General features: G+C 43.9%; 1 protein-coding gene across 1 annotated transcript in view; it reads right to left on the bottom strand.

Moving 5' to 3' along the window:
* The window catches only part of KYNU (kynureninase), a 178,503-nt gene that overhangs the window by 124,555 nt on the left and 32,859 nt on the right, over positions 1 to 21,089 (bottom strand). The window contains exon 4 of the mRNA XM_082262168.1: positions 11,822 to 11,904. Coding sequence (XP_082118294.1) covers positions 11,822 to 11,904 — 83 coding nt within the window. The remainder of the gene's footprint in view (positions 1 to 11,821; positions 11,905 to 21,089) is intronic.

Genomic DNA, 21,089 nt, shown 5'->3' on the forward strand with positions numbered 1-21,089 from the left:
ATAGCATACGTATTATAGATTGATGAACCTATAAGAACAGTCTTTTGATATGTTCAAATGCTATATATAGATTTTTATTTGATTGGTCACATTGACCACATGACACTGACAGCGGGCTGGTATAGTTATCGGTCATCATCTGTGTCCGGTGGACACAGTAGGTGAAAGATCGTGCCGCTGTGTGGCCCCGAGGCTGTGCCAGAGGCCAAGTTTGGAAGGACATTACATGACGTCCTTCTAGAACAACAGTGCTCCCTCCGGGCCATCATTGTGCTATAGGCCGGGCAGGAGGGTATAAAAAAAAAAAGCTGTATCTGCACTAAGAACTGAGTAATCAAAGTCCACTGATCGCTCAGTTCTCCCCTCAGCTATGAGCGGAGCATGACTATCAGTCAGTGGCTCTCTGCTCTCCCCTCTAGCACTCACTGGTGTGGCACATACTGTACATACTTGCATTGGTTGGAGCTTGTCCAATGTAACTACTGTATGTAAAAGCTGCCATATCTGGATTTCACCTTTAAACTTCCTTATATGTTATAATATGGACCAAAGTTTTAGCATGGTGAGATACCATCTCTGTAGAACCCAGTTAGGGATGAGTGATGTTATTTTGTCAAAATTGATTTCTCCGTGAATTACCTTTGGCTTAATTTTGCTCAACTATCACTTTTCCTAATTGAACAGCTTATATGAATTTTGAGGGAATAAAAGAGACAAAAAAGATTGACTTTTTCCCTTTATTTTGGGAATTTTGTTTGGTGGATGTATATAGGGAAGTTTTGTTTCATTTAGATCCATTAGTGATCTTTGTAATAGGACCAGCCTAGTCAAAAGCAGCTTTAATAACCTTTTAGGATATATAAAGTCACTGGCACCCTCAAAGCCACCAAAAATCTTTTTAGTTTGCATGCAGGGCCGCTGATAGGGGGGCACCACCAGTCCTCCTGTAGGGGGCCCAGGCACACAGGAGGGCCCGAAAAGCAGAAGGAAACAGTGCATTCGACAGAGATGTATAGTAACTAAGTAGAACTACTTCACTACTGTACTTAAGTACCGAAAGGCGGTATCTGTACTTTCCTAGAGTAGAATTTTTTTCTCCTACTTCCACTTTTACTTCACTACATTTTTTTCGATGATTTCAATACTTCTACTCCGATATTTTTTTTTTGTGCTGCATAGTTACTCATTACTATTATAAAAATTACCACTGCCAGAACAGTAGATGGCAGGTTTCATGAAGCTCAAAAGAATATGTATGTCATGTGTACTTTTGACTTCTTTTGACTTCTTTCTTTAATAACTACATAACACAGTACTTGTACTTTTACTTTCAGTACTGGAGTAGCAATTTTTTTTAAAAACTACTGGTACTTTTACTTCAGTACTTGAGTAGCAAAATTTAAAAAAAAAACTACTTGCAATACTTAAGTACAAAAAATGTTGAATACTTTAGTACTTCTACTCAAGTCACTTTTTGATTGAGCACTTCCACTTCTACTCAAGTCACTTTTTGATCGAGCACTTGTACTTTTACTCAAGTATGGGTTTCGAGTACTTTATACAATTCTGGCATTCGGACAGAGGGGCAATTACAGAATGCCCTGTGCAGCTCTCTGCAGCAGCTGAAAACCAATTTCTCTCCCTTCTGCTTTCAGCTGCTGCAGGGAGAGACACAGACACATGCCCCCCCCCCCACACACACACAGGAAGCTGCTGGCTTCCCTGTCCCCTAAAAAAAATAACAAATTGTAAAAAAAAATTATTAAAAAAAAAATGTAAAATAAAATAATTTAAAAAAATTCATTTTTTTTTTTAAATTATAAAATGTTTTTTCAAAAATGTAAAAAACTATTTAAAAAAAAGGGCTAATTTGTTATCTTTGTGTCCTCTAAGAACGATTTTAGTATATTTTTAGTGAAAATTTTGTTTTGATATACACGAGGAGGGCCGTGCCAGGTAGGCTGTATGAGGCCCTGTGATTTCTATCAGCAGCCCTGTTTGCATGACAGGTCATTTTTACCTGAATTGTAGGTATCTTTAAATAGATTTCTGAATTCTAATTTGCTTATATTGCTTTCAAATGGATGCTGATAGTAAGGGTTATGCAATCTCCCTCAAGTGATTAATAGAAGTTGGGTATTAGAGAACTAATAATGGCCGGGAATAGGAGCAGGCTCTGCATAGTGCTGTATAAATCACTTGCTACCATTTTAATGAATAGCCGTCCAATCACTCTAATTTAAATGCACTTTGCCTTTTTGCATATACACTTCATCACTCTGATTCTATCTGTCGTCAGACGCACTGTGCTGAATCAGCTCGTTGGCATCACTAACACTGCATTCCACATTACAGCTTTCACAAAGTCTCCAGTTCCACTGGTCTCCGGTTCACAGACACTGGGAAATTAAATCTAAAAATGTATGTATGAACTTTACTTATTTGCTTCCTTTTTGGTCTTGTGAATCCACCATTGGAATAGTTTTGTTATAGCTGATTGCCCAAAAGAAAAAAAAATACCTGTTGATCTTAAAGTGACATTGAACTCTGGCTAAATATTTATTTTTTTTTTTTAAAAAGCTGAACTTCAAGAATTCAGCTAATTTGTAAAAACTACAGGCATACCAATGAGTTAAGTCCAACAAGGTGCCTGCTGCTTTGTAAACCTATCTGTAATAAATCTTAAAGGTTTAGTGTGCTCCAGAAAGATAACTTCTAGCCAGTGGCGTATTTAGGTTTTGTGCTGCCCTAGGCCTGACTAAATATGTGCACCCCTAATTTAAATATGACCCACCCCTTCCTGTAAAGGCCACACCCCTTTCTGTTTATGACCCGCCCTGTCATCTGTAAACCACAGACCACAACCACAGTCTCAGTGCAGCCCATCAGTGCCTGGGGGCAGAGGAGAGTAGGCGGAGCATTTGGCTGAGCATTTGGCTGCAGTGCAACACTTATTAGCATTGGCAGCCGTCGGGCCAGTTGTATTAAGTGTGGTCGTCGGCCTGCGGTCTATCCGAATGTCCTGACCGGCCGGTATTATCATACTGGTAGGTAGCAGTGTGACCGCTTTATGGGGGTACCAGACTGATTTGCCTCCTGGACCCTGCCCTCCGGCCCAATTCACCACATAAGACTGGCACAATACAAAAAGTGTAGTGCAAGCCGGCACTTTTTGCTGCCCCCCCCCCCCCCCCTGCAAAGTGCCGCCCTAGGCCTGGGCCTTTTTGGCCTAGGCCAAGATACAGCATTGCTTCTAGCACTCTGATGCTGTTTGCTGTGGTCTCAACATCTTCAAAAGCAGAGTCACTGGAACTGCTATGCCCGTTCTTCTCTCCTTCTGCCTATTCACAGAAGCCTTTGTACTCATTCACAAAGTGCAAAAGCTTCTATGAATGGGTAGCAGAGGGGAGAGGAGGGGCTCTGTGTTCTGCTCTGTGTGCTTCTCTATCACAACCTGAGTGTATCCTCCGGGAGTGCAATAAACCTGTCACATACAGCGCATCCAGAAATGATTCACAGCACTCCATTTTTTCCACATTTTGCTATGTTTACAGCCTTATGCCTAAAATGGATTAAATTTACTATTTTCCTCAAAATTCTACAAACATACCCCATAATGACAACTTGAAAGATGTTTGTTTGAAATCTTTGCAAATTTATTAACAATAAAAAAAAAAGAAAAACAAAATCCCATGTACATAAGTAATCACACCCTTTGCCATGACACTCAAAATTGACCTCAGGTGCATCCTGTTTCCACTGATCATCCTTTAGATGTTTTTACAACTTTATTGGAGTCCACCTGTGTTAAATTCAGTTGATTGGACATGATTTGGAAAGGCACACAACTGTCTATATAAGGTCCCAAAGTTAACAGTGCATGTCAGAGCACAAACCAAGTCATGAAGTCCAACTAATTGTCTGAAGAACTCTGAGACAGGAATGTATTGAGGCACAGATCTGGGGAAGGGTACAGAAACATTTCTGCAGCATTGAAGGTCCCAAATGAGCACAGTGTCCTCCATCATCTGTAAATGGAAGATGTTTGGAACCACCAGGACTCTTTATAGAGCGGACCGCCCCAACCAAACTGAGCGATCAGGCGAGAAGGGCCTTAGTCAGGGAGGTGACCAAGAACCTGATAGTGACTCTGACAAAGCTCCAGCATTTCTCTGTTGAGAGAGGAGAACCTTCCAGAATAACAACCATCTCTGCAGCACTCCACCAATCAGGCCTGTATGGTAGAGTGGCCTGACTGAAGCCACTTATCAGTAAAATGCACATGACAGTCCACCTGGATTTTGCCAAAAGGCACCTGAAGGACTCCCAGACCATGAGAAACAAAATTCTCTGGTCTGTTGAAACAAGGATTGAACACTTTGGCCTGGAGGAAACCAGTCACAGCTCATCACCTGGCCAATCCCATCCCTACAATGAAGCATAGTGGTGTCAGCATGGTGCTATGAGGATGTTTTTCAGTGGCAGGAACTGGGAGACTAGAAGGAAAGATGAATGCAGCAATGTGCAGAAACCTCCTTGATGAAAACCTGCTCCAGAGCGCTCGGGGCCTCAGATTGGGGCAAAGGTTCATCTTCCAAACAAGACAACGACCCCAAGCACACAGCCAAGATAACAAAGGAGTAACTACAGGACAACTCTGTGAATGTCCTTGAGTGGCCCAGTCAAAGTCCAGACTTGAACTAGATTGAACATTTCTGGAGAGATCTGAAAATGGCTGTTCCCCGACACTCCCTATCCAACCAGATAGAGCTTGAGAGGTCCTGCAAAGAAGAATGGGGGAAACTGCCCAAAAATCAGTGTGTCAAGCTTGTAGCATCATACTCAAAAAGACTTGAGGCTGCAATTGGTGCCAAAGGTGCTTCAACAAAGTATTAAGCGAATACTTAATATAGTGAATACCTATGTACGTGATTTTTTTTTTTTATTTTTTTATTTATTTTTAATACATTTGCAAAGATTTCAAACAAACCTCTTTAGCGTTGTCATTTTGGGCTATTCTTTGTAGGATTTTGAGGAAAATAATAACATTTAATCCATTTTGGAATAAGGCTGTAACATCACAAAATGTGTAAAAAAGTGAAGCACTTTAAAAATGTTCTATATGCACTGTATAAGTAGGGGGAATAAGTCCTGGAGGATCTGTGCAAAACCACTCCACAGAGTAGGTAAAAAACAAACAAAAAAACAATTAAAATAAAAAAGAATTTAATATCACTTCATGTTCTAAGCCTCTAGCACTGTGTAATGTTGCCACACCTACAATGTACCATGATGTGCTACATGGACCATCCCATTACTCTGCTCTGGTTGACCAAGCCTGCCCCCTCCTCCCAAGGAAAAAGAAAAATATAAAGATTGCTCAAAAAAATTAAAGGAACACTTTTTAATCAGAGTATAGCATTAAGTCAATTAAACTCTTGGAATATTGATCAGGAATGGTTTTACAGAGGGAGGACACAAAATTTTTTTTTTTCCCATACTCATAATTTCTTACTGTTTTTCACTAGTTTTGCATTTGGCTAAGGTCAGTGTCACTACTGGTAGCATGAGGTGATACCTGGACCCTATAGAGGATGCACAGGCAGTCCAACTTCTCCAGGATGGCACATCAATATGTGCCATTGCCAGAAAGTTTGCTGTGTCTCCCAGCACAGTTTCAAAAGCATGGAGGAGATTCCAGGAGACAGGCAGTTACTATAGGAGAGCTGGACAGGGCCAGTGCCAGGACAAGGTCATCTGGTGCCCAGGGCGAAGATGGCAAACTGCGCCCCCCGCCCCCGGGGTATAAAGAAAAAGTCAGTGTCATTTCAAAACCAATATTTCCCATAGATGCCAATGTTAAAAACAAGGAGCAGTGCCATGTCAAGCTGACCAAGATTTCCTATAGATGCCGATGTTAGACAGGGAGCAGTGCCATGCCAAGCTGTCCAAGATTTCCCATAGACGCCAATGTTAAAAACCGGCAGCAGTGCTATGTCAAGTTTACCAAGATTTCCTATAGACGCCAATGTTAAAAACCGGGAGTAGTGCCATGCCAAGCCGACCAAGCTGTGTCCGTACTTGTGAGCAGTGCCGGTCCTAGCAAGTAAGAGGGTCATCGAGGCGGGCGGGGAGAGAAGAGGCGGCCAGGGAATTCGGAGAACTGAAGGCAGCCTGACAGGAATCTTCACTGCGTGAAGCGCAATGCCGGACGTTGATCCGGCACTGACTTCATCCCCAGGAGCCTCTCATGGGGCCCCCCACTGGTCCCGGGCACTCAGTCAGATGGGTCAGTCCATCCCTGGTATGAACTAACACACCAGGCGGGCAGGTGAGCGGCCGCTAATGGCTGCCTGTAACGAAGTGAGCCCTTCACTTCCCTGTCAGTGGAGATACCCGCCTGACAGGGAAGTGAAGGTCTCACTTCGTTACAGCTATTAGCGGCCGCTCGCCTGCCCGCCCGGTGTGTTAGTAGTCACACACACTTCAGCTGTGCTGCGCCCCCCTTCCTCTACTAAATGGTGCCGTCCAGGGCACCCGTCCCTTCCGCCCCCCCCCTTTGTACCGGCTCTGGACAGGGCTGTAAAAGGTCCTTAAACAATTAGCAGGACCGCTATCTGCTCCTTTGTGTAAGGATGAACAGGACCAGCACTGCCAGAGCCCTCCAGCAGGTCACTGGTGTGAATTATCTCAAAAAGACCACTAGTGTGAATGTTTCTGACCAAACAATCAGAAAAAGACTTCATGTGGGCCCGACATACTCTAGTGGGCCCTGTGCTCACTCTTCGGCACCTTGGAGCTCGATTGGCATTTCCCATTGAACACCAGAATTGGCAGATCTGCCACTGGCACCCTGTGCTTTTCACAGATGAGAACAGGTTCACCCTGAGCACATGTGACAGACGTGAAAGGGTCTGTAGAATCCATGTAGAACATTATGCTGCCTGTCACAACATTCAGCATGACCAGTTTGGTGGTGGGTCAGTGAAGATCTGGGGAGGCAAATCCATGGAGGGACGCACAGACCTCTACAGGCTATACAATGTTACCCTTACTGCCATTAGGTATCGAGATGAAATCCTTGGACCCATTGTCAGACCCTATGCTGGTGCAGTGGGTCCTGGGTTCCTCTTGGTTCACGACAATGCCCGGCTTCATGTGATGAGAGTTTGCAACCAGTTCCTTGAGGACGAAGGAATTGACACCATTGAATAGTCCCCACGCTCGCCTGACCTACATCCAATAGAACACCTCTGGGACATTATGTTTTAGGTCCATCCGACACCGTCAGGTTGCACCTTAGTCTGTTCAGGAGCTCAGTGATGCCCCAGTCCAGATCTGGGAGGAAATACTCCAGGACACCAGCAGTTGTCTCATTAGGAGCATGCCCCGACGTTGTCAGGCATGCAAACAAGCACAGGAGTACCATTTTGAGTTGCTGCAATGAAATTTTAGCAAAATGGAGTAGCCTGCTGCATAATTTTTTCACTTTGATTTTGGGATGTCTTTGAATTCAGCCCTCTGTAGGTTGATCATTTTCATTTCCATCAAAGGATGTGGCATCCTGTTGCTCCTAACACATCACCCAGTCCATATCAGTATAGATATCCAGCATGATATTTTCCCTATTGAGATCTGATGTGTTTTCAAAGTGTTCCTTTATTTTTTTTTTTGAGCAGTGTGTATATATCTATGGCTCTGGCCTCAGTGTATTATCAGTCTACAGCAACTTATAAATGCAACCCAGCACTCCCTGCTATCAAGCAAACATAATTTTGCATGAAAAGCTGATCCTTCACTTTCATGATTAATTAAACAAATACCACTCTCTCTGGGATCACCCAAAACAGTGATTGAAATAATCCATCACTGTCCAAAAATAGATTTCTATTAAGTCTTTTTCCCATGCTATTCAAACGCTGAGCAAGACAAAGCGAAGTTTAATGTCTAGTATGATAGATATTAAAAAATAAAATGATAAAATAATAGAGCAGGAAAAATCCCAGCATATCACTTAAAACAACCATTATTTGGTATGAATAAATTGATTTTTAAAGCATTCTTTTAAAAAAATGCATCTGTTCCTAGAAAACAATGGTTAGTTTAAATGATGTGCTGGGATTTTCCCTGCTGTAATATTTTATAATATTCTTTCTCTAACCATTAAAACTAGTTTTGTCTTGCTCAGCATTTGGATAGCATTGAAACAAAACCTAATAGAAAGAGATTCAGAGAAAGACAAGGCATATTTTTTTTACCAAAAGAGAAAAGGTGAAGGTGCCACGCCGTATTGTTTTGTGAAAGGTGCCACGCCCAGTTAAAGCCTGAATCAAGCCTCAAATATTAGAGGCTTCAATTGAACTGTAACCACTTCCCGCCCGCCCTATAGGCGTTTGACGGCGGGAAAGTGGTTGCATTATCCTGACCGGACGTCATATGACGGCGCGCAGAGCGGCGTTCAGTGATGCGGCGTGTCACTCTGACATACCGCATATCTCCGATCTCGGTAAAGAAATTACTGATGTAGTCTCTTTACCCATCTGACCAGCTGTGTCCAATCACAGCTGGTCACTTATTTCACAGGAAGAGCCGTTGATCGGCTTTCCTTAGTTCGTGCCTGACAGGCACGAGTAGAGGAGAGCCGATCTGCAGCTCTCCTGACAGGGGGGGCTCTGCACTGGTAATCAGATCATTGATTACCAGTGCAGACCCTCGGGGGGTGCCACTAGAATCACCAGGGATGCCCATCCATGACCCCAGGGATGCCCACCCATGACCCCAGGGATACCAACCATGGCCACCAGGGATGGCAATCAGGGCTCAGGGAGCCCGCCAGTGCCCTCCCCATCAGTGCTGCCCGCCGGTGCCCTCCCCATCAGTGCTTCCCACCAGTGCCCACCATTGCCATCTATCAGTGCCACCCACCAGTGCCCATTAGTGCCCATCAGTGCCGCCCATCAGTGCCAATCCGTGCCGCCCATCAGTGCCGCATATCAGTGCCCATCAGTGCCACCTATCAGTGCCCATCAGTGCCGCATATCAGTGCCCAGCAGTGCCGCCTATCAGTGCCCAGCAGTGCCGCCTATCAGTGCTACCTATCAGTGCCACATATCAGTGCCTATCAGTGCTGCCTATCAGTGCCGCGTATTAGTGCCACCCCATCAGTGCGTCCTCATCAGTGCCTGTCAGTGCAGCCTCATCAGTACTCATCAGTGCAGGAAAAAACGTATCTATTTACAGAATTGTATAACATAAACAAAAAACTTTTTTTTTTTTTTTTTTTTTAACTTTGACTTTTTTTTTTTTTTGTTTAGCAAAAAAGAAAAAACCTTGCGGTGATCAAATACCACCAAAAATAAAAAAGCTATATATTTGTGGGGAAAAAAATGACATAAATTTGTTATAGGTACAGTGTGGCATGACCACGCAATTGTCATTCAAAATGCAACAGCGCTAAAAGCTGAAAATTGGCCTGGGCAGGAAGGGGGTGAAATTGCCCTGTATTGAAGTGGTTAAAGCACTATTAAACCCTAAAGCAAACATTTATTATATTGCAGCTTACCAATTCTGAGATATGGCTGCATTCGTTTTCTTTTTTGGCTTTCTTCAGTTTTCCTCTGGTGATCCAGCTAGCAAGTCGGTTGTTTTTCAAAAACTCAAGCTCTCCAGAAAAATGTATCAGTTAACATAAGTGAGGAATATATTTAACATTAGCAGGGGTGGCTTATTAGCTTTTATTTGTGTAAAGCCCTTACCCTAAAAGGTAAAAAAAATGTTCGCTGTAACTGATTATAAAGTGTGAACTGGTATTTGGCCTAAATTAGTTAGTGTATGCAAACCTGATAATACATTTAGCACTCCCCTCCACCCAGATTGACAATTATGCTGTGCCTCCTGTGCTCATTCACAGTGGGGGCATGTGGGTAGGTACAGTGTGATGCGGCTGCAGAAAACACACATAGGTAGAAAAGCAGGAATTTATTCCAACAGAAGTCAAGCAGAAAAAAACAAGGCACCTGACAGGGAGCACTTCCATGTTGTAGCAGCAAAGCGACTGTAGAGTGGTGGACCAAAGGTGCCAACAGCTTCTATCCTGAGGAGCGGAAAGTGGCCTTGCCAGTCTGCACCGAAATGGGAAGCCTTCCAGGAAATATAGCGTGTCCCTGCACTTTCCCTACTCCTCCAGAACCTATGCCTGATGCCAAGCACTGTCCCTGACAGACAGGTGACCTGTTCCTACTCTAGTCACTCAAACAATGCATCCAAACCCAGAAGCCAGGGTCTTAAATAGCCTCTGCCTGACCCAAGATGGCTGCCAGAGTCACATGGGGTGCCAGCATCCAGTCAGACAGCTGCCTTCCTGTGACCAAGGAAACCATACAGGAACCAGTTTGCTCCCAACTTCTTCCTCCATCTTTATTGCCACTGCGGATGAGCACTACCTGCAGTGGAAAAAGTAAACTGCACCTGCCTACAGGCACTCTAACACAAGAGGCCAGATCACCAGAGAAAAACAGAGGAGGAAAAGGCAAAAAAAAAAAAAAAAAAAGAAAACTGATGCAGCCACCACATCTAACGAATGGTAAGCTACAATATACTGTATTACATCTTTGATTTTGGGATTAATACTGCTTTATGGCACTAACCGCTTGCCGACTGCGCCCAGTATATTTACTGCGGCAGTCAGCCCCGGCCAGGCAGAGTGACGTAGATCTACGTCGCTAGCCTGTGACCGGCTTTTGAGCCAATAGCGGGCGAGCGCACGCCCGCCCCAGCTCGTTCACAGAGGAGTCCGCGCGTGTGACCGGCGGACCCGATGTCCGCTGGTCACCCTACGATCGTCGGTAGAGCGGGAGAAAGGCGGGCGGCTTATGTAAACAAGCCGCCTGTCATTCTCCCCTGTGTAAAAATGGAGATCAGACGGTTCTACTATGTAGAACTGTTGATCTCTGTTTTTACAATAGTACACATGTCCCATCACAGTTAGAAACACGCCCCTAGGACACACTTAACCCCTCCCTCTCCAATACAGTTAACCCCTTCCCTGCCAGTGTCATTTTTATAGTAACAGTGCATATGTATAGCACTGATTACTGCAGTAATGTCACTGGTACCCCCAAAAGTGTCAAAAATGTCAGTCAAGGGTCCAATCTGTCCGCCGTAATGTCGCAGTCCCGCAAAAAAAAAAACCGCAGATCGCTGCCATTACTCGTTAAAAAAAAAACACCAAAAATGACAAAAATCTTTCCCTTTGTTAGTAAACGAGATAACTTTTGCGCAAACCAATCAAAACACGCTTTTTGCGATTTTTTTTACCAAACATATGTAGCATAAAACAAATTGGCCGAAAATGTTAAAAAAAATTAGATTTTTACATTTTTTTTGGGGAATTTCATATAAAAAAAAGTGAAAAATATTGTTATTTTTGCAAAATTTACGCTCTTTTTTTGTTTATAGCTGATATATGATCAAAAAATCGCACAGGTGATCAAATACCACCAAAAGAAAGCTCTGTTTGTGGGGAAAAAAAAGGATGTGAAATTCGTTTAGGTACAGCATCGCACGACCGCGCAATTGTCCATTAAAGTCACGCAGTAAAAAATCACAAAAAACCCCCTGGTCAGGAAGGGGGTAAAATCTTCTGGGGCTTAAGTGGTTAACAAAGACAAAATGCCCCGGGATTCTACCCTTTCATATGCTTGGAAGATATCAGCGCATAGATCATGTTAAATATTTCATAGCTGTTAAAGAAGAATAGCTGGTGAAATTAGAAAAAAAATGTGAGAAAATGGTCTGTAATTAAAGTAAGTGTGACACATACCAACAAGTTTTGCCATAAGATCCACAATGCATTCATCGCTCAGTGCCCACGGACGCTTACCGACAAAATGGCCATGGACGCCCCTAAAGAGAAATAGCACAAGTCATAAATATATAACAAAATGTCTGATCAATAACTAAAATATCTATGGTCTGACGGAATATTAACTAATAAATTGTACAATACGGTGGTAAAGAAAAGAATCACCCCCCTTTAAAATAATCACATGTTGTTGCTTTGCAGTTGGAAATGAAGACAGCCACTGTTATTGTTTTATTCAGCTGTATTTACTCAGTGAAACTTATAGCATCCAAGTGAAAGATACAACACCAAAATGTCAGAAAATTTTATATTATATATATATATATTATGTATATATATATATATATATATATATATATATATATATATATATATATATATATATACACACACATACATACATATATACAGTTATATTTTGTACATTTAAGATATAACCCAAGCCTTTTATAATCCAAGCTGGTCAGAACCACCTCTGGAGGGAGTCTACTTTATATTTTCACAGCTCTTACTGTAAAGAAACCTTCCTGTATTTGGAGATTAAATCTCCTTTCCTCCAGATGTAAAGAATGTCCCCTTCTCATCTGTGAAGACGTTAAAAGTGAATGACTTCAATGTGGGGAACTGTGTCAAAGGCTTGTGCAAAATCCAAGTATACTACATCCACAGCCACCCCTCTGTCCAAGGTTTTACTTACCTCTTCATAAAAAGAAATCAGGTTTGTCTGACAAAATTTGTCTTTCACGAATCCATGCTGTCTGTTGCTTAAAATATTATTTTCCAGCAAGAATTCATCTATGTGGTCTTTCATTAAACTCTCCACCTCGTCCTGACTATAGAAGCGAATCAAACAGGTCTATAGTTACTTGGAAAAGACTTTGTTCCCTTTTTAAATAAAGGCACCACATTGGCCTTTCGCCAATCCACCAGTTCTAACTAATGTTCTGCAACTAACAATGCTTGATCTCCCTGAGCAATGTTGTTAGCATGCCGTTTATACAGACATAAGTGCAACAACCATTCTTATAATTATACTGTGATAATTAGTTCTGCCACTAGGTGGCAGTGTTTGATGCTTGATAAATGTAATGTTTTTAATAGTTTTAATTGTTTTTTTGTATATTATTAAACCTTTTTAGTGGTAATGCACAAGGTTGTTGTTGTCTTTCAATACAGAAGTGTAGGTGGTAGCAAGCCCGTGTTTGACGAAACCAGCTAGAAGTCACACTCCATGCAAGCTATAGGCCACAGGTTTAGAGACATATAGAGCAGCGCTACAACCACTACTGGAACATCTCAACTACTCAAAACCCAGTGCTAAGGCTGAACAGTCTCTGGGAACCTCGCACAATATACAAATTTCATGAGGAAGTCGGAACATTGGTAAATATCAACTAGCAGTTGTCTTTTATTAAACAAAGTTGAATACAGCCATAAAAATCCAACGTGTTTCACCTGTTCAGGCCTTAATCATGGCGGGTACAAAAAATTCACAAACACCCAAAATAACCATTCAAATCACATCTGAAAAAGGTTTAAAGCTGAAAAACAGGCCAACAGCTAAATACACAGTGGAAACATGTATATGGGAGTGTTTTTTCCTGTCCATCCATTCCTGTAATTTACCCAGCCCTCATTATAGCCAGGAAGATATTATCACTTACAGTTGATGGATCCAGTGGTGTTCTCACTCCACCACCAGCCATTTGTGTGGACAGGACAGCATAAGACTGATGAGGTTATCCCTGTGCTCATGTTGCTCTCGCCTCCTTTCACCATGTTTCAGGTTAACACAATAGCATGCTGAACCACCCGATTGGCTCGCAAGAAGCTGATCCAAATTTGGGTATTTACAATAATTACATTAACCACTTTCTGAATGCCAGCAGTACATTTACTGCTGGGAGGCGGCTTCCCCAGGCAATGCAATATACTTCCTGGCATGCGTGTGCTGCCTGCTAACCTGTGGTGTGAGGAACACAACATGGGTTTATCAGCAGGTTACAGCCAATGATTCCGCTTGTATACCTGCTGATCAGCTGTGACCAATCAGAGCACAGAAATCTGTGTGATTGTAAACACAATACACAGATTCTGTCTGGATTTCTCCCTGTTTTCAGTTACTGTTCAGAACCGAAAGCAAGGAGACACTCCAGATAGATCTTTAAAGTTTAACTAAAGACAATATTGCTGTATGCGCCCCCTCTCCAATTGCTTTGTTACCATTATCATTGAAAGTGAAAGTAAAAGAAAATCCCACATATTGGATTGTCCCCAGAAAAGTAATAGAGGGGAAATCTTCCAAAAAGGACACTAGTTCTGATTACCTGGGGGTCCCCAAGAAATTCCTCTAATTGGCAGGGATTTCCTCTCACTTCCTGTTTGGCTATGGGACAGGAAGTGAAGGGAAATCTCCACAAAGGGACACATATAGCGAAACAAAATTTGACAAGGGGGTATAACCCTCCCTTGCTCTATTCAAAATGAAAAAAATAAGTTTTGCTCATAGTTCTATTTTAAGCAAAAGCAGCATACGTACACTTGTTATGCACATAATTAACCCCTTGATTGTCCTCTGATCACTCCTGTCACCCAGGCAATTCCATTAGTACAGTGTACAGTATTACCACTGCTCACTCTATTACTGTCACTAGCTACGTCAGTGTCAGTCAGTTAGTGTTCCTCACAGCCAATGTCAGTTTGAGTCAGATTGCCCACCACACTATCACAGTCACAGTATAAGTCGCTGATCACCGCCATTACTAGTATACTGTCTATACAGATCAATATCTTTATCACAATCAGAACTATTACTCGTGTCCCCAAAAACACAGTTTGGGGTAGCAGAATACATCTTGGCCTAAATTTATGAAGAAATGTTATTGTATTGGATATGTTTTATAATAGAAAACAGGTATTTTTGTTTTCAAAATGTTCAGTCTTTTTTTTATTTGCTGTATATAATAAAAAAAGTAAGAAACTCAGTGATAATCAAATACCACCAAATGAAAGCTCTACTCGGGTGAAAAAAAATGATAAAAATGTCATTTGTGTACAGTGCTGCATGACAGCGCAATTACCAGTTAAAATAGCACAGTGCTATATAGCAAAAAATTCCCTGTCCAAGAAGGTGCTAAAACCTTCTGGAGGACAAGTGGTTGAAAATGTAATGCTATATTATCAATTACAGAGCTGCATTTATTGTGTCTTATATATCTGTTAGGAGTTCAGCTTTAACGTAACACTGTGTTTGAGCACCGAAAAACTAAAAATGCTATTTAATTCATTTTTAGTATTTAAAGAAATCTCCCCCACCTGTCCATGTCTCCTTGATTTATTTTGTTAGGAAGTCATTTTGAAATCCCCTCCTCCAGCATTTCTAGCTTTGGCCATATTTAGTAAGGGCAGTTGATTTATTTACTCTCTGGAATCTGTCCCTTAGCTTTGGCATGCAGGCAGGAGGGTGTGCTTAGCTGTGAAAGCCCCTCCTCCCCTACTGAAGACTCCTGGGATGTAGGACATCATTTGGGCCTAGGTCAAAAAGCAACTGACAAACGTAAAAAAAAAAAAAAATGGATTTTTGTAAGATCTTACCGTAAAATCCTTTTCTCTTAAGCTCATTGACAGACGTAGTCCTCTTGATTCTCAAGAGCTGGGTTATGTTGTCTCCGCAGGAGTAGGACTAGGCAGAAAGACAAAACGTTCTGGCTCCACCTTAGGGGCAGTCCCTGAGGGTATATCCTCCCTCTCTCTGCTACAGGGAATCAGTTCTGTTCTAAAGCAGTAACAGAGAATTTAACCCAACCCAACTCAATGATAGAGGGGCGGGTACTACGTCTGTCAATGAGCTTAAGAGAAAAGGATTTTACGGTAAGATCTTACAAAAATCCATTTTTCTCTATCGCTCATTGACAGACGTAGTCCTCTTGATTCTCAAGAGCTGGGACATCCAGAAGCAGTGCCACAAAATGAGGGGTGGGATTGACAGAATCAAAATCCAATCTAGAAGGCCCAACCGGAGCCAACCAGAAGTATCAAAGGACTCATCGAGTAAACAGATGAGGCCTACCCCACAAATCCTCGAGGTAGACCAACAGTCTCCTCAAACAGTGGCCTGCAGGAACCTTGCAGCCAGAAGAGGCATCTGACGATGCCATCACATAAACCTTATACAATATTGTAAAGGTATGAACCGACTACTAAACAGTCGCCTTGAAAACCTGAACCACTGACGCCTGATGGCGGAAGGTCCAGGAAACTCTAAGCGCCCGAGTAGAATGCGCCTTAACAGGGAACGGGGGATCCCGACCCTTAGATAAAATAAGCCTATACCACCGTCTGTCTGATCCATCTAAAGATGGTCGCAGCAGAACAGGCAACCCCTTCTTAGGGCCATCTGTGATCACAAACAGTGAATCCGTCTTACAAATTGAATCCGTAGTATTCAAGTATATCCTGATCGCCCGAACTACATCCAAGGAATGCCATGCAAATTCTCGAGGATGATTGGGCTAAGGACATAGGAAGGACAGTACACTGTCCTTATTCAATGAAACTTTGAAACCACCTTAGAAGGAAGGATGGATTCGGATGAAGAACAACCTTATCCCTATGAACCACCAGATCTGGGGAACAACAGGATAATGCAGCCAGTTCTGACACCCTGCGTGCAGAAGTGATAGCCACCAAGAAGACCACCTTCTGGGATAAAGTAAGCAAGGGAATCTCCCTGATATTTTCAAAGGGAGGTGTCTGGAGAACCGACAGCACCAAATTAAGATCCCAGGATGGTAACGGCGCGTGCACTGGCAGAGCCAGGTGTCGCACCCCCTGGATGAAATTCCGCACCAAGGAATGAGTAAACAAAAGCTTCTGAAAGAAGATAGCAAATGCTGAAACCAGACCCTTGATAACACTCAAGGCCAGCTTCTGCTCAACTCCCTGTTGCAGAAAGCCAATATTCGGACTACCGAATAAAGATGTAGATGGAACCCAAGGGATTCACACCACACAATATAAGACTTCCATGTACGATGATAATCTTTCTGGAAGTCGCTTTCCTTGTTTTAACTAGAGTAGGAATAACTGAAGCTGACAATCCCTTGTCCTTCAGCACCTGGGTCTCAATAACCAGGCCGTTTAAAACCAGCGATCGTAAAGCAGGATGGAAGATCGGTCCCTGAGACAGTAGATCCTCCCTGAGAGGAAGTCTCCACGGGACGTCCGCCATCAGTCTGACCAAGTCGGCGTAACAAGCTCGACGAGGCCAGTCCGGAGCTGCCAGGATTACTGGAATTCCTTCCTCCTCTATCCTGCGAAGAAGTCTTGGCAGTAACCCAAGAGGAGGGAAGGCATACATTAGCTGGTATTGCCCCCACGGGGCGATCAGTGCGTCTGCGATTTCTGCTAGAGGATCGCGGGAGCGAGCCACGAATCTCTGAACTTTCCTGTTGAATCGAGATGCCAACAGATCCATATCCGGGGTGCCCCATCGTCGGCACAACTGGTGGAAAACGTCTGGATGGAGGGACCATTCCCCCTGATCCAGAGTCTGACGGCTGAGATAATCTGCCTGCCAATTCTCCACCCCCGGAATGAACACCGCAGAGATTGCTGGAACAAATCGTTCCGCCCAGCGAAGAATGCAAGCCACTTCTTTGGCCGCTCGGACACTCTTGGTGCCCCCCTGGTGATTGACATAAGCCACGGCCGTGGCGTTGTCCGACTGGATCCGAACCGGGCTGCCCTGGAGCTGCTCGGTCCAGTGAATCAGACAAAGTCTGATCGCTCTCAGTTTCAATACATTTATCGGTAACCTGGATTCTTCCGGGGACCAAAGTCCCTGGACAGATAACTGACCGAGAATTCCTCCCCATCCGGATAGACTGGCATCCGTGGTCACTGTCGTCCAATATATTGGCAGAAATGACTTTCCCTGGCTGAGCATCGGAGACCGAAGCCACCAGACCAGAGACTCTCTGGTCTGTTTGCTCAATCGGATCTGATTGTCCAGGGATTCCGGATTCCGATTCCATCTGAGAAGAATCTCTTGCTGAAGAATTCGGGTATGGGACTGGGCAAATGGGACTGCTTCGAAGGAAGCCACCATCAACCCCAGAATCCTCATGCAAGTCCGAAGGGAAGACCAGCTGTTGGATAGTAACAACTGGACTGCTGATTGAATCTTTCAGAGTTTCCCTACCAGAAGAAAAAAAAAAAACTCTTGTCCTGACTGTGTCTAGAATTAGACCCAGATATTCGAGCCTCTGGGTGGGAACCAGAAATGACTTTTGCTGGTTCACCAGCCACCCGAATTCCTGTAAAGAAATCATAGTAATTTCTATGTTTTGTAGCAAGGTCTGAGGAGACTCTGCATGAAGCAGAAGATCGTCTAGGTAACCTAGAATCGATATGCCTCTTTGGCGCAGAAGTGCCAACATTGGTGCCAACACCTTCATGAAGACCCGCGGAGCCGTGGCGAGACCGAAAGGTAACGCCACAAACTGATAGTGGTTCTCTTCTACGGAAAAGCGTAGAAACCGCTGATGTCCTGCGAAAATGGGAATGTGAAGATATGCGTCCTTGATGTCTATGGACGCTAGGACATCCCCTGGATGCAGAAAGGCTGCTACTGTGCGAATGGACTCCATTCTGAATCTTCTTATGTTGACAAAAGAATTGAGTGCCCTTAAGTCCAGAATTGGACGCACTTTGCCCTCTTTCCTGGGTATTGTAAATAGGTTTGAATAAAACCCTTGAAACCGTTCTGTCCAAGGAACGTGGACTACCACTCCTTGTTGTAGTAAATCTGTGACTGCTCTCCGCAGATCGTCTAAACGATCCGGGGATAGTCGGCTATTGGAAGGGAAGAATCGCGCCGGTGGGAGAGATCGAAACTCGATCTTGTACCCTGACCTTATGACTTCGCAAACCCATCTGTCCGGGATTCTGGAAAGCCATGGATCCGGGAACAGGCGAAGACGTCCCCCTACCCCAGTTATGGGTGGGGGCGCACCTTCAGGCTTTGGACGGTTTATCTTCAGGTCTAGAGGGGGCGGGCTTTTGCTTGCCCGACCAACGACCCCTGACGCCTCCTGCAGGAGCTTTGGAGGACTTAATTTTTTTTTTTTTTTTTTTTTCACCCGCGGGACGAAAAAACCTCTTGTGAGCAGAAAAAGAAGGTCCTCGTCTTAGACGAGTTCCTTTACCTTTAAAATTTTGCGGTAAAAAGGTGCTCTTTCCACCCGTGAGATCCTTAATGATCTCATCTAAGTTGGCTCCAAATAGACACTCTCCTAAAAAGGGGATATTAGCCAATGCTTTTTTGGAACCTTGGTCGGCTAACCAACCTCTTAGCCACAGTGTACGCCTGAGAACCACCGCTGAGACAGATGCTCGCGCCAATAATGAAGTGGCGTCTAACGCCGCATCACACACAAACTGTAACCCCTGTATCATTTGTTCCAACGAATCTGATACCGCCTGAGGGACCTCTTCTAGGTCCCGGCGTAACCACTTGGTCCATACAGTTACAGCCTGCGAAACCAGACCAATAGCAATTATTGGTCTGAAAGCTGATCCAATCAAGGTAAACATGGTGCGAGACATAGCTTCTATCTTGCGATCCACTGGATCTTTAAAAGACGGAGCGTCTTCTAGAGGAATAACCGTGGCTTTATTCAATCTAGCAATTGGTGAATCCACCACAGGTGGTTCTGTCCATTTCTTAATGAGGGTTTCCTCAAACAGATAACGCCTGTTAATGCGTTTAGAAATAGTAGAAATGCGTTTTGGCAGACTCCATTCTTCTTTGATTGGATTGCCAAAACATTTGGGCAATGGAAAAACCTTCGCCACTTTGATGCGTTTTTTAGTCCCAAAAGGGATTTCAGTTTCAGCTATTTCTGACGGAATACCCTGTAATCTTAAGGTTTCTTGAACAGATACAATGAGTGCGTTTACCAACGCTTCCTCTCTGGCTATGGCTGATGCCGAAACATCCTCCTCACTGTCTGAAAAGACAGTACACGAGACACCAATACCAGATGAAGTACCTGCAACTGCAGAAATAGGCTCAGAGTCTGAATCCGAGGTTTCAGATAATAAGGGGTTAGGCGGGGGTCGCTTACTTGCGCCCTGTCCCTGACAAGCCACTTCCACCCGGGACACAAAAGTTTCCATAATAGCGGACAATGATTTAATCGTCAGTGGGGTGCTGGAGGATCCCGCAGACCCCTCGAGGGGATCCGGAGGAGATACATGAGTGGCAGGGTCCATGTTAATTCAGGACACCTTTGCCAGAAAACACAAAAAAACTTTTTTTTTTTTTTTAAATAAAAAATACCTCTTTTTTTTTTTTTTTTTTAATTTTTTTTTTTTTATGTGTCTCCCCCTAGCGCAATAGCGCCCCTCAGAGTACCTGCTTCTCGATCCCACAGAGAGAGAGAGGGACCCCCAAGGCTCACCAACCGATGCAGTGAAGTTTCCAACCAACTGCAGTCAGCGTCTGTCTTACAGACTGGAAGGAGCTGTTGCTTTTTCCCGGGTAGAAGGACGTGGCTCCGCCCCCTGTGTACGCCTTCCAGCGTTCCCAGCTCTCCACGAGGTAGCTGGGCTCATGAAACATGGCTGCCCCCATACAGGAGACATTAGACTCCAAAAACATGGCGGCCGGCGTGACCTGAGGACATGCATGCACCTGGTCTACGGCAAAATGGCGGCGGACCACCGAAATCGTTTTTCCCAGCACATCCACCTGCATCTCTGCTGAGTGGCGATTGATTGATCTACAGGAGATACACTACAAATAAGGTAGGATTATACCTCCTATGTCTGCTGTAATGCTACAGTCTGCTGGGTAGAGTGTTAGCTCTCAAACCAAGTCCACTTCCCACAAACACATACTGTATTTACAAGGGGGACTTTTAGTGTCAGATATATACTGACCATGTATGGAGGGGCCCATAATTCATACTGCCTCATAACGAGGAAAGAAAAAAGGGAACGTTTACTCACCATACCGAACCGACAGGCACCCTCTCTTCACAATACCCTCTCCACCGGGGTGGGGATTTGTGGACCACTCCGGACGCCTCGACTCTCTGGTTTCTGGCGTCCAAGCGAGACTTTTAACTCGCAAGGTCAGTCCCTCCACTGGGACTCCGTCGCGGCCGACCCAGCGCGGAGCTCTGGTCTGCACGCGCTCGTAGGCAGAAACCGGGGTGAC

The sequence above is a fragment of the Pelophylax lessonae genome, assembly GCF_965119305.1.
Source record: "Pelophylax lessonae genome assembly, chromosome: 6".
Lineage (NCBI taxonomy): Eukaryota > Metazoa > Chordata > Amphibia > Anura > Ranidae > Pelophylax > Pelophylax lessonae.